At 30.6% G+C, this 14,988-nt stretch overlaps 2 protein-coding genes across 3 annotated transcripts in view; one reads left to right on the forward strand and one right to left on the reverse strand.

The window, feature by feature from the left end:
- LOC107448798 (serine/threonine-protein kinase Nek8) overlaps positions 1-14,988 on the reverse strand; it is an 81,649-nt gene that overhangs the window by 48,120 nt on the left and 18,541 nt on the right. The window lies entirely within an intron of this gene.
- Positions 577-9,342, forward strand: LOC139424866 (uncharacterized). The gene is made up of 4 exons (XM_087167887.1): positions 577-788; positions 3,466-3,692; positions 7,747-8,006; positions 9,019-9,342. Exons 1-4 carry the CDS (start codon positions 680-682, stop codon positions 9,239-9,241), a joined length of 819 nt encoding a protein of 272 aa, XP_087024013.1. The 5' UTR covers positions 577-679; the 3' UTR covers positions 9,242-9,342.

Below are 14,988 nucleotides of genomic sequence, written 5' to 3' on the forward strand. Positions count from 1 at the left end.
TATTTTATTTCTTTTGTAAACTATCAAAAAAAATTATTATTTTTTTTAATTTGAGGGCGGGAGGTCATGACCCCTATAACCCCCCCCCCCGGATTCGCCACTGCAGAGGATGTTGTCCATATATTTGTTTCTGCCATGTTGGGGGTAGGCAACCTCAGAAAAACGCCAATACCACACAGATCTGGTAAGCAAGGTAATAATAGGGAAAAAATAATCACTGTCACTCGTTTCTGATAAATAGGTACATCAGGTAATAAAATTTTTTTTCCATAGTGGTGAATAAGTCGATTCATTGAATCGAATCTCTAAATTAGAATGAGAGTTAGGGAGTCGGTTTATACATCGTCATTCGGTTTCAAGGAGGTTTTTCCAATACCTGGCCCAAAAAACAAAGTATTAGCCTAATCTATTAGTAAAATTTAAATATAATGAAAAAGCTGTACTATATGTAACACGATCACAACTTTTATCACTAAAAAAACTCTTTAGAGCATTCACATAAAATACATAAAGCATTCACTAAAATGCTTTATGTATTTTAATCCTTGCTGAAAATAATGTGAAATGTCACAGGCTGTCACACATATTTTTAAAATTTTCTTTTGTCTTTTCAATATAAAATTCTTGCTTACAGGTTTGGATTTTAATTCTGGTATCTCTCCTGTTTTCATCTCTATTTATGTCAGGCTTAAAAAGACTTAGTTCTCATAATAATACAGATTTCAAATCATTCACACGCACTTTTTTAGTAGAAATGGGAAACTTGATGACATTACTTTTAAATCAAGGTATGTTAATAGAAAAATTAAGAATTTGTTTGTTTAAAAAAGAGATTATTTTTTTTTCATTTAGAAGTATTTAAGCAAATCAAATTGTATGAATAAAAATTATCTTTATTTTCTTCCAATCTGTTGGAGAACCCGGCGTTGCTCTGATATTCAGGAAGAACAATATTGATCAAGTAATCTCTATGAATAATGTTCAATTCAATTCAATTAAAAAAACGACAAAAAAACACTTTATTATCACGCCGAATTAATTTTCTGTTCATAGTTAACTGGATACTTGCAGGCAATGTCACGCGTGCTTGGAGGCATCCAATTGTCATTCAAAAAAACAATCAAGATTTGTCGCATTCTTAATTGTAAATCTCGAAGATATAAATAATGATACTAATAATTTATTTAAAATTATTTGTAAATATCCAAGCATCACGGTTCTTGCAGGGTAATGATCGTTGAGCTATATGTAAGAAAACAAAACTCTGAAAGCATCTGAACTATTTGCCAGATTTGTTAAATTTTGACGGTTTAATGCATGTTACGTTTCTTTTATTAACATGCGATTTTTTTTTTAATTTATTAGCGAAATTTTCTTTTAGTGGGACACTTCTAGTGGTTCACACACTTTAAAATCTACAAGAAACTAATTTTTGATTATGGAGAGCTCTTAGACGTAAGACACGGGGATTTTATTTTTCAAGGGAGCAGAGCTCCTCTGTTTTTTACCGGTTATGACGCGTTCCACTATGTACAGCTTAATTACTTGACAAAAAAGCTTTTTTTTCAAAAGCTTGAATTATTCACTTAAATTGCATGTGATAAAGAATTTTTTTTATATTTATGCTCGTACTTTCAGCTTCCCACGCCCAGACACACTAAATATGATCTATTAAAACCTGTTTTCGATCATAATTTACTTTGCTTATTAAACACTCTCTTAAAATAGCTTTTGAAATTAAAGGTTTTTTATCTTAAAAATGCAGTCAATCATAAAGTAATAATTTGCACAATCATAATTTAATAATGCGCAATCATAATTTAATAATTTCGCTTACCTAACAAGCTCTTATAATTTGTGCAATTTACATCACTTTATACATGCAGCTGATCTTTAAGTAATAAATCATTTAACGAATCTCTTAGACTAATAAAATCTCTAATTTAAATTACATAATTTACTCTAAAACAACATAATAATTGTTAAACAATTAAAAAGTTTAGGTAGGTACCGAATTAAATTTGTTTATCAGAAAACATTTCGCGAAAAATATTATTCTAGGATTATGTTATAGTTAAGAAACGCCGTTTTTAGTTTTAAATTTTAATTTGAAATAACAATGTAAATCAAAAACGTAATAATAGCTGGGTACAATTGCTAAAATAAATATAGGAAGTAAACATCTTTAAATTAAGGATAAGAAAGTGTTTTACAATTAAATTATGCCTTTAAAACTTATATAAATTATATGCTGATGACAATAAAAAAAATATTAAAAATTCATGGGGAAAACTGGACCGATCCATGTAATTTTCTGGCAAAGGTACTTTTGGTAGGTAATTTATTTACGTCTCACTAGAGCTGCTCTATAGGCTATTGGCGACGGTCTGGGAAGCATACCAGAGGATGAAGACATGACGTCACAATTTGTGGGGCCACTTCCTCAATTTTGATTCTGAAGGGGGAGGAAATTTTCTTCAGATCTCTGCCCCCAGTGACCGACTACAGGACATTCGATTTCATTGATTTTACAAGCACGTACTAGGTGATTCTTAGCAGAGTCGAGGATTGAACACAAAACCCTCCAGACCGGAGTCCGATTCTCTATCCACTGGGTACCACAATGTGTGAAACATTAAGGAAACTGTTTTATTCCATTACATTTCTATGTTATGAAGAGAAATAATTGAAAAAAAATTTCTGTGGTTTAATTTTTTATATTGCATAATGCTTATCTTCTAAGAAAATTCGTTTTGCATTCAATCTGAACGGTTTGGATCAGAGTAGATTATTTTAATGTTGATAAGGCCTTTTCTCGTGGTTTGAACAATCAATTTACCAAATTTTATCGCAATCGGAAGAATTATTTAACACCCCGTACAAACAAACAGACTTTTAACAACTCGCGTTGAGTTAATTTTTTTAGGTAAATACAATATTTTTGAAAGCTTTTTCCCGGTTTCCTCATTTTTGACTTTCTGGCATTTTTGAGTTAGTTTAGATGTTATTTAAAAATTTCACATACACATACTATAAACATACATACACATACTATAAATATACATATAGCTTCCTATTGAAGCTATTGTTTTTGATGCAATGCAGCATGAAGTAATTTTACGTTTCGAAATTATAATCTAAATCATTATTTTTTATGGAACTAAAAACATTCTTAAAGACATTAAATGTTAATTCAGAAAAATTGTTTTGAGAAAAAAAACTTAAAATGATTGGAATTAGCTTAAAACAAGACTTTATTCTTTAATATTTCACCTTATTAGGCAATATGATTAAAAAAACACATAGCTTCTTTTTCGATTCGAAAAATTGTTTTTAAAATTTTCTTCCGAGTTTTTTCCTTGTGATTTTTTTTGTCTTTGTGATTTGTGAAGTCTTTAGCACTTTGAGCAATTAATTATAATTCTTCTGTGCGATTTATTTTTGGTATATATTGTCTTTTTTCAGGTAGTTATAAGCGATACATGAATAATTCAACAAGAATGTTCGTCTGTATGTATCGACTCGCAGCGGTTGTTCTGGGTCTTAGTTACAGCTGCACTTTGCTATCATTTTTGGTATACCCTCAGAAAGAAGTGCCTTTGAAAAGTGTCCAGGATTTGAGAAACGCTGTTGTCAAAGGGCAATACAAGTTCGGCGTACTCAATAACAGTTCTCATCACTTCAACTTAATGGTTTGTTTGCAATTCATCTTACCTTTCAAGAAATAAAATTGCTTAATATACAGGCCTCGTTTTACTGTTACTCAGTCGTACGGTCATTAGAAAGATTCTTACACGATTTTCTGACTCTTAAAGGGAATGCAATGCATTTTTTAAATTTGTTTTAATCAAGGATTCATGATAAGAAAATATGACAAGGGAACTAAATTGCTATTTAAATCTTAATCTCAGGTTGAGATTAATGTTACAAATTAATCAAAAGTTTCCCGACATAATGACAAACTTATCCGCAATAGGTTAGTGAAATTTTTGCTTTCCATGACTAATGCCATGATTCGATTTCCTGTGATAAAGACTGGAAATCTAATCTGATACAGCAATGTGCTTTAAATCATTCCACAATTTTGATTCGCCAGGTTTTAATATTTTTTTCCCGCATTTAAATATTAATTTGCGACTTCTAACGAGTATGATTCCTTAATTTCGTTTTTGACCAAATTTCAAGGATTTGGCAATGATTTATCAGAGGTCGTTGTTGCCAGAGTTGGCCGTTGATTACAGTAATCGATTACAACTGTAATTGATTACAGATAATTACAGCTATGTAATCAATTACTTGTAATCACGATTACAAGTAATCAATTACTTGTAATCGTGATTACAACTTTCAAAAAATTTTGATTACAGCTGTAATCATGATTACAATTTTGATTACAGTAATCAATTACTTGTAATCACGATTACAAGTAATCAATTACTTGTAATCGTGATTACAACTTTCAAAAATTTTTGATTACAGCTGTAATCATGATTACAATTTTGATTACAGTAATCAATTACTTGTAATCATGATTACAAGTAATTGCGATTACAAGTAATCACAACAAAAACGATTACAAGTAATTATGATTACAAGTAATCAAAATATATGATTACATGTAATCATGATTACATGTAATTTGATTACATGTAATTGTGATTACTTGTAATCAAACTATACGATTACAAGCTATTACGATTGTATACTATAGTCAAATTTTTTATGTAAGTATTCATGTGTTTACATATTTTTATGTACATAGAATGTACGCACGCATGAACGTACAATTTGCAATTCCTATACATACAATGTATGCTCAAACGTTGTTTGTACGTACAATATTCATAATTATATTGTAATATACTTAATGCAATGCGCATATGCTTAGTACATATAACTATGCATTTATGATAGACGTACGCATGTATGTTAGTTTGTACAAAAAGGCAATGTTTTGTATCTTTGTATACATAGACAATGTATGTATGAACGTATATGAAAATAATGTTTATGCGTTTGCATGCTTTTATGTACTTAAGTGCATATATTGTATAAATTTACGATAATAGCACGTATATACAATGTACGTTTGTATATAAAATTGTACGTATTTGCGTACAATATGTAAAAATGTTATTTAAGGGTACAATATATGCACATAGTTGCGTAAATAAAATGCGTACATGTATGCATGCATATTTATATGTACATCGATATATGTGCACGCAACGTATGTACTTATGTACAACTTACGCATGTACTTGTATAACTACATACTTTGTTAATACTTATGCGCATGTAATGCATGGATGTACAAAAAAATAGTTATATGCACAATGTATGCATGTGCATACAACGTATACATGTACATGATTACAAGTAATGTACAAATACGTGCGTACATTTAAATATATGTGATTACAATATGCACATACATTGTGCATACATTAAAAAAATTTATATGAGTAAAGTTATTAAAATTTGTTTTAAAATTATTCTAAGGTATATGAAACTCGACCTCATATTTTTTAGAAAGCAAACGATAATTTTATTTGGAATTTCTAAATATTAATTCCACACATAAAATTTACCGTTTTTCTTACCATTTAAAAAATTTCTATGAATCATGCATTATGTTATAAAAAAAATAAATCTGTATTGTCAAACATTTCATGAAAATACCTGAAAATAATTTTTTATTCAGAGAATTTCAAAATGATATAGAACAATTAAAGCTGAAAACTAAATTTAAATATCGTTTGATTTTGTCATTTAACTTGCTTGAGTAATTAAAAGTTAACTTACATGCATTTTATTTATTGCATTGTACACAGATTTAGACATAAATGTAATGTACATATGTATACGTGTAATGTATGGACGCATGTACAATGTATGTACATACATTCATGTATTGTACGTGCATATATAGTACATATGGATATGCATACATGGAACATACGTGTATTGTACATGTGTGGATACATTCATTGTACATATATACATTGCACCATATGCATAGATAGGGATAGCATGCATGTACACATGTAAAATTTGTACGAAAGAATTATGCCCAATATATTTATGCACATACGTACTGTATATGTACACACATATGTACATTATATGAGCATTATATGTTCATTTCATCATATGTACATTATATGAATATACACCTGTACGCTATATGTATATACATCTGTACGCTATATGTATATACATCTGTACAATATATGCATCTCAAATGTGTGTATGTACGTACGTTATGCATGTCGAATACATGTATGAATATATGTGAAATATAAATACGCCCAATGTACGTACAATAGTTCACAAATGTATAATGCATATTTGGATACTTAATTTGAGCATGAACATATTATGTACATGTACATAAATACACTGGACATGCATATCATGTACATGTATACATATATATTGTACATCCTACAGATATACCTATATTGTACATGCATACATATATTGTACTGTACATAAATAAATTGCACATACATGCATGGGACATACATTGTACAGACAATGTATGTTCGTACAAACACAAGTACTTGCATATAGATGCGTACATGAACATAGATATACATTTTACATACACAAATATTTGCATAAAATGCATATATTCATTGTGTATAAATGTACATGCCTACATTGTTTGCACATACATACGTAATTAGTATCTATATACATACTTACATATATTTTATACCTACAATATAAGTGTATGTACATGTGTGTGATACTAAAATGTCTGAACATATGCACTAGATAAAATCATATGTACATACATTTCCGTTACATTGTACGTATACAAATACGTACAAAATGCAGTACATGTTAATACGTGCAAAATGTATCATTATAAAATACATTCTACTATCTACTGTAAAATAAATCATTTATAAGAATACAATAGCCTTGTAATCGTGTAATTAGATTACATGTAATCATAATTACATGTAATCAAATTACATGTAATCATATATTTTGATTACTTGTAATCCTAATTACTTGTAATCGTTTTTGTTGTGATTACTTGTAATCGCAATTACTTGTAATCATGATTACAAGTAATTGATTACTGTAATCAAAATTGTAATCATGATTACAGCTGTAATCAAAATTTTTTGAAAATTGTAATCATGATTACAAGTAATTGATTACTGTAATCGACTATGTAATCATGATTACAGCTGTAATCAAACTTTGTAATCACGATTACAAGTAATTGATTACTGTAATCAATATTGTAATCATGATTACAGCTGTAATCAAAATTTTTGAAAATTGTAATCATGATTACAAGTAATTGATTACTGTAATCAAAAAATGTAATCGATTACATTTTTGGCCAACTCTGGTTGTTGCGATACACCCTATGTTATTCTTTGATTATAACAGCTTGTTCCGGACTCAGGTGCATATCCAGTATTAATATGTTTATTTAGTTTACTTCTTTTATCTTTCTTGTTTGGCAACACCATTAGATATCCTTTTATATTTGTTGACAGTTTGTATGATTAGGGCTTTGTTCTATGTTAGGTTTAAGGAGGGTTGTGTACAATTAAGAACACATACGCTTATGTACAATAAACAGCTGATAAGCGCTTTTCAGAACATTGTAGAAAACTTGCTATGTTTTTGAGAAAAAATAAATGTTTCTGAAGCGTACAGGGGAAGTTTTGTTCAGTTTGGGGGACATTAATGTTTCTTGTTTTTCTCCCCTTTTAGCAGCACGATGAAGGTGTCATGAAAGATTTAGCTGATCATGTGCGTTCTCACCCTGAAAATATTGTGAATAGATACGACGAAGCCATGCATCGAATAACAACGGAAAGATTTTCGATTCAGAGTTTTCGCTTAACCACCTTACTTGAGGCCAGTAAATATGATTTGAATGATTTCCATATTATACCAGATTCCGTCGGATTCAGTATTGTGGGCATCGCCTTCAGAAAACATTTTCCACACATGGAAAAAGTTAACAGAATGTGAGTAGACAGTTAACTATAATTAACCTAAGTTTAAGAGTAAAATATAGAAGCAAATAGTGAATTAATAAAAAGAGCTGGTTAAGGGACAAAATATCGCGGCCAAAAAATTTGCAATGTTAGACATCGAAAGAACAGTTAATGAAGTTCTAAAGTGGGAAATGGCATTCTGGCACGTACCCTAAACATGAGAGACTGCACATTGACTATTTAAACTTTTTTTTATTTTAATGGCGGGCACTTGGGGATTGTTCCATTGGCCACAGAAATGCCAGAACTGCTATTCTCTTCTCGTTACCCAGTGGGCATCTGTGGCGAAGCCACGGCAGTGGAGCAGCGTCGCCCACGTCACACAATCACAAACCTGCTTATAGGGCGGGTCACATTCACACATTCAATCACAAAAGAGAAAGGATCATCCATGCCCTGAGCAGGATTCGAACCCGTTGCCAATGGCTCCGCAGTCAGACAAGCTAACCACTCGGCCACCTGGTCGGCGTATTCAAACTTTATTACGATAATTATTTTTCAATGCTTGCATGTCATTCAGATAAAACATTTTAGTATACATATGAGAGTTATTCTTTTTACTTTTACCAAAAGCGGAACAAATGCAAATAAATCAGGAAAAAAAATGCAATAACTTTCGAACATGTTATAATTTTGAAAAAGTTCATTAACGTTCAATAATGAAAGTAATTCATTCACGTCAAATTTCAACCCTACGATTGCCTTTCTGCGAGCTGCAGAGTGGCTGCGTTGTATTTTTTACTACAAATTTAAAGTTAATAATTCTAAAAACTAATTATCGAATGCTAATAGTTTTTTTCTCATTGTACTCTTTATACATTTTTTTTTTTGCCTACTTTCATATTTTCAAGTGTCTAAGCTTATTTTTTTGCGAAGCAAAGCAAAATGTAACTTAAAGTTGAGCATCTGAAGCAAAAGTGACCACGAATTTTATGATTTTTTAATATAGAAAGATATTTTATGTTTTCAATTTTTTTTATAGAATCCATCGTGTTACTGAATCTGGAATCTATTATAAGAAGATTGAAGATATGATGTTTTGGGCGAAATTAAAAGGACGGCATCAAAGTCCTAAAAGAGTTGTACGAGCATTGTCTTTTGAGGATGTAGATGCACAGCTTATGGTTTTGATAATTGGTTTTGTATTATCTTCATGTTGTTTATTTGCAGAAATATTGTACAAAAAATATAGTGCTGCTGTTTAGATTTTGAATAAAATAGATATATATATCCCCATGAAATGAAATGTAAAGAAGTTTCCTAATTCAAGTAGTAGTATTAGTAAAATAAAGAGATAATAATTTCAGTTTGTTTGTAGCACCATATGCTTGGCGGATGATTTGTACAACCTTTAAGAGAAAATTTTCTTAGTAGAAGAAACAGTTATATTTTAAATGAATTAGCTGAAAGGGCTGTGGTAGCCCAGTAGTTACAGAATTGGGCTCCGATCCGGAGGGGCCGGGATTCGATCGCTCGGCCACTGAGTACATGCAATACGTACTCTAGTAAAATCTGTGGAATCGAAAGTCCTGTGGTCGGTTGTTGAATAGTACCATGAGTCCAGGGATTATGGTCTCTGGAGAAAATTTGCTTTTTTTTTTTAACATTTTAACAAACAGAAACTTTATTAGGAACAAAAACAATCACATAAATACAAAGAATATATATTCGTCGTCAAGAGGAAAATCCTGTCCAGGCGACAAAGAAAGGTAATACAATAAATTCAAAATAAAAAATTAGGAAAAAAAGGGGGGATATTACAATCATAAATTATTTTGTTCATCATAAGACATCATATATTGTTGAACACTGTGATAGTAGAAAAAAAATATATGAAACTATATAAAAAAAAAATAACAAAGGTATCATAAGAAATTCATTTGGATTAGCACAAGACTGGTATAAAAAATCGAATGCTTCCTTTAAAGTGAAAAATAGAGACCTAAATCGTCAATGTTCATCACAAATTGAAATAAAGCTCGCTTAAAAGAAGAATATATATTGATATTTTGCAACTGAAATGGCAATTTATTATATAATTTAGGTGCCAAGTAAAAAAACTGTTTTCGTGAAGTTTCCTTTGTAAGAAGGGAATCTCATATATTTCAGTTGGTCTCCTTACAGATACATTAGTTTTTAATTTGCATATCAATTTATTGTTGTGTAAATAAAGTAAAATACGAAAAATACATTATGGCGAAATGGTAATAGATTAATTCTTGTATATATTTTGGTAGTAGTTATACTTGAATTATTTATATTTCGAGAATTAATAATCTTGAAGCATTTATTCTGAACTGAGATTAAAGGAAGTAAATTAGTTTTACATTCACCGCCATATATTATTGCACCATAATTAATTAAAGAAGATTTTAGATACATGTTTGAATTAAGAAAGTGCCACACGAATGCTAATGACACGAATGCTAGTCTATCCACGTGGTTATGAGTCAAAATTTACTCTCTTGTCAAACGAAAAGCACAACTTCCTGACTTAATTCGCAAAAGGCTAATTGCTGGCGAGCTTGGATTAATCAAGTCAGTGTCATTCGAAACAATTAGCTGAATATTCGTTTTTCGCACGAAATGAAAAAAAGTAAAATAATTTCTAGATTGGCATTAATCAACAAATACGGAAATCGTTGGTAACAAAACAAACTGAGAAACATATACTGACACAATTGAAAAAGGTAAAACAGTTCCAATTTTTTAAATTATTATTTTTTGTATCCTCTCGGTGTACTTCTCCGTAAGCAAAACACGCTTTGGAAGTTCATCCCATCAAAATAAAGATTTAATATAACCAGTATTATTCAGAAAGATTTTGTATAATCAGCAATTCCTCAAGGCCAACTCCTAGTAATCAAAACCTAACATTATCGACAATTTTCTCTGGTACTTTTTCCTCTCCATCGATTTAGCATTTTAATACGAAGCTTGTTTTTTTTTATTATTCCAGTTTGTATCGATAACGAAAATTAATTGAACATCATTTCATCAATGAAAATATTTACCGTTCTCATATACGGTTCTCATATGGGTCCCTCGGCCGGTACAGCCGATACGAACCTGAGCCCCCTCTCCTGAGCTGGTCTGCCGCTGCGACGGGTCAAAACTTTTTCTCGTATGCCTTTAAATAGGGCGGGCCGTTACTCTAAGGCCCTTACGGTTCTCATTTATGAATATTTATCATTAAGTATTCTTGCATTAATTTGGCTTTTTAATACTCTTTTTAAGAAATTTTTTATTTCAATTTGTACAGATTACCAAAATTAATTAATTGTTGTTTTCGAAAATGATGCGTAACGATGCTAACTAATATTTTTATGATCATTTTCGGCAAACGAACTAATATTGCTTCCTATTTCGAAGACCATAAGAAATTGCCAAAATATTAACGCCACTCCTGCGGAACGTAATTATCTGAGGTATTAAATGCCATTGGTATTGCTGTTGTAAGTGCTGTGGTCATGAAAATGTTTTGCATGGAAATATCTTTGGGTAAACGAATTTCATAATTAGTTGCAATAACTTTTCAATTTGCTTAAAAAGTTCGTGAGATATGGCGAAATACGCAAAAGTAAAATTTACTTTAAGGGGTCCAAACTATTGGAACCGTATTTCGGTTACTACCTTTATTTTAGGGGTCGGAAATCTAAATCCGCCGAATCCAAAGTACGTTTTTGTGTCTGATTTCGTAACAAAATATCGTTTACTCTAATTAATTAGCATAGTTCAGGTCACCCCAGCAAATTAATGAGTCCTAAACAGAGAAGATCCGATCATTAGATCAAAAGTCATTCAGGGTGGTCCGTTTTTTCCACACTGCATGCATTTTAGCTACATTCATTGAAATCAGGCACAAAAAGGCTCTGGTTAATGTACATTTTTTTCGACCAATTCTGATTATTGACCCACAAAGTAAAAGAGTTAGCCGCAATCTGGAAAATATGGTCTCTATAGTTTGCTCAGGAGTTAGTTTGATTAAACGTGGTTAGTATGATGGTTCATACTCAGATTGAAGGCATTCGTTTGCAATGGTTTCTTGGTGAGGTGGAGCGTTTTTCACCATAAATATAAATTTTGTGCCGATGGCACCCCAAAACAAACATATATGTAGTTTCAGCATGAGCTCCAGATAAATTTATGATTGAGTCATGATTCCAATTTGAACACGTAGATCTATTCTGAAGCCCATTATAATTCTACTCAAAATGAACAATTCGGCACCACCGTAACGCTTTCGTTCAATGACAGTTTGGTGGTAACGGACCATAAGAATATACGGCGTGAATCTGAATGTAAACAAAACCTGAACTCGTTGGAAAACATCACACAAGCCAATTGAGATGCTGTTTTCATAGCATGTTCTCTACACCAAGCTAATCGCTGACAACATTGAGATGTTGTGAGCGGAACACATCTGATAGGTTTGCGAGCATATAGACTAACATTTCTCAAATTTTCTGCATTTAGTATTGTAACTCGAAGGAGCGACATGTACTGTAACGTCTACTGACATTTTAATAATCTTACAGTCGTTTCCAAAACCTATAGAAGTCACTATGGGCAATTGCAAGTTCCTCGGAAGCTTCAACCTGATTTCACCTCCATTCATCCTTTCCATAATTCTACCAAGTAAAAAATTATGCATATGCATTCTATTTACCATGCCTGAACGGTTTGCAGAACACCCGTGAACAACTTTATCGAATTTTTTTTATATATACTCCTATCTTATATTCTTGTCATTGTGACGCACAATCGACGTCATTTGGTGGCGTCCGGTAATTTGCATATTATTCTTGAAGATGTGTGTGATAATGCTACTGGTGAAATTTTTACTTTTTCTTTATGAAAGTTTAATTTTTACGTTTACTTTCAATTTCCGTGTGAATAAATTATCATTAATTTATGGACATGGACATCAATAAACATTGTTGATCACATTTATTACAAGTGAAAGAACTAGGTGTATTTTATTGGGCATCATTATGCTGCTTTAGTTTGTCATAAGGGAGAACTTTTAATAAATGACAGTTTAATTAGTATCGCTTTTTGTTTCGATAGAAATCCATCGTAATTATACTGTCATTTTTAAACGTATTATCATATTGCTCGTGATTAGAAATTTCTTTTACCTACTCTATTTCTGCAAAGCTTTGTATAAACTTTCAAAAAGCATGATTGTATTACCATTTGAAATCAGTTCTCGCCCATTGTTTCAGACGAATAGAATGTAGGTAGAAATATCGTACTCGATAATTTTCGTTCAATATATGATCACGAACACGAACACTGTTACTCTGTCAAAGCTTGCACTGAATTAATCAACGGCAGTTAGTAGCGAATAAATTCGTGATATTTACTGATGCATTGAAATAATGCTATGTGGGTTAAAACTACTGGAATAAAACGTTAACTCTGCCCTAGGCTGAAATATTGTAATGGATAAATGCATTAACTTTTGAAGCAGCAGAATAACACACGCAGCTAAATAACAGTGAACATTATGAAGTCAAATACCATGCAGAACATCAAAAAAATAAATAAATAAGATGAGCAATTTAATTAGCAAAGGAACTAAAATAATAATAAGTTAATAATTAATTTATACGAGTATAAATGTTTTATATTTGAGTTTCATTATAAAATGTTTTTTTATTATTTTAAAAAATAGTACAGTGAACAAAAAATAAATAAATAAATAAATCGTTACATAAATGAAGCATTTTGAATAACTTTTGATCCAATGATTGGATTTTCACATACTCAATTTTAATCGGTCAAGAATCTGACCTCAAATTTGCTAAATAGTTAATGCAAGCTATATTTCAAGTTACAAAGTTAGATGCAAAAACGTACTTTCTCTGAATAAGTATACCTTTTATCAACGGACTATGATTCCTTAAACCCAATCTAGGAAATGTGGTTAAAATAATTTTGGACCTTTTAACGTGAATTTTATTTTTTGAGTATTTAGCCATATCACGAGAACTTTTTAAGCGAATTGAAAAATCTTTACGCGCAATTAAAAAAATCGATTATCCAAAGTTTATTCTCTGCAAATAATAACTTTTAATAATTATATTTATTTTTTATTTGCATATTTGAATACAGCACATTAAATATAGTCCAAATTTATTTAAATAATTGTAACAATTTTTTTTCTGTGTTATTCATATATGCAATTCAGAAAATTCTGTAGGTACACAACACGTAGAAAAATTCAGAATAATTTTCAATCTCTCCGGATATCATGATTGAAAAGCTGAAAGGATGATATTTTTAAGCAACATTTTAGTGAATTTGAGAAAAGTAGCTTTAATGCTTATGTGTTAATAATAGGAACTGAACATCATGCCTTGCCTGTATTATTTGCCAACTAGCTTTCAAGTTAATAAATCTTTAATGCCCATTTTAACTGTTCGCGTTATAGCATTCGCAATCTTGACTTTGTTTCCATAAGAGGGTTTTTTCTCAGATTATTCGTCGATTGGATATTGCCAAATGCACTTCGAACCTTCTTTTACACTCCAAGACTATCACTTAATGCTTTCATCCATTGAGATCAGCGAAATTTAAATCATTAGTAAAATAAATAAAGGCTGTATTGTTAAATCAAATTAAAATAAGAATTTTCCAATTTTTTTCATAAATGTCTCGTGTTATATTCATGCACCATTTTTTTCAGTTCTAATTAAGGATAGCTTATATTAAATCCTAAAACATTTTGACTTTTATAAGCTTTATTTATTCATTTATTTTTATTATTATTATTTATTTTTTATTATTTTTTTAAGTACCAAAAAGAGAGAATAATTTATGTACACGAAGATCGTCAGAAAATTATACTTCAAAATAGAAGTGGTAATTACTTTCTGGTTTATTTTCAGAATACCTTCAATTACTGAAAGTGATCTACGATTAATAATCTAGTTCAAAGTATTGA

The sequence above is a fragment of the Parasteatoda tepidariorum genome, chromosome 7, assembly GCF_982258835.1.
Source record: "Parasteatoda tepidariorum strain Cologne lab strain chromosome 7, Ptep-v5.0, whole genome shotgun sequence".
In the NCBI taxonomy this organism is placed as follows: Eukaryota; Metazoa; Arthropoda; class Arachnida; order Araneae; family Theridiidae; genus Parasteatoda; species Parasteatoda tepidariorum.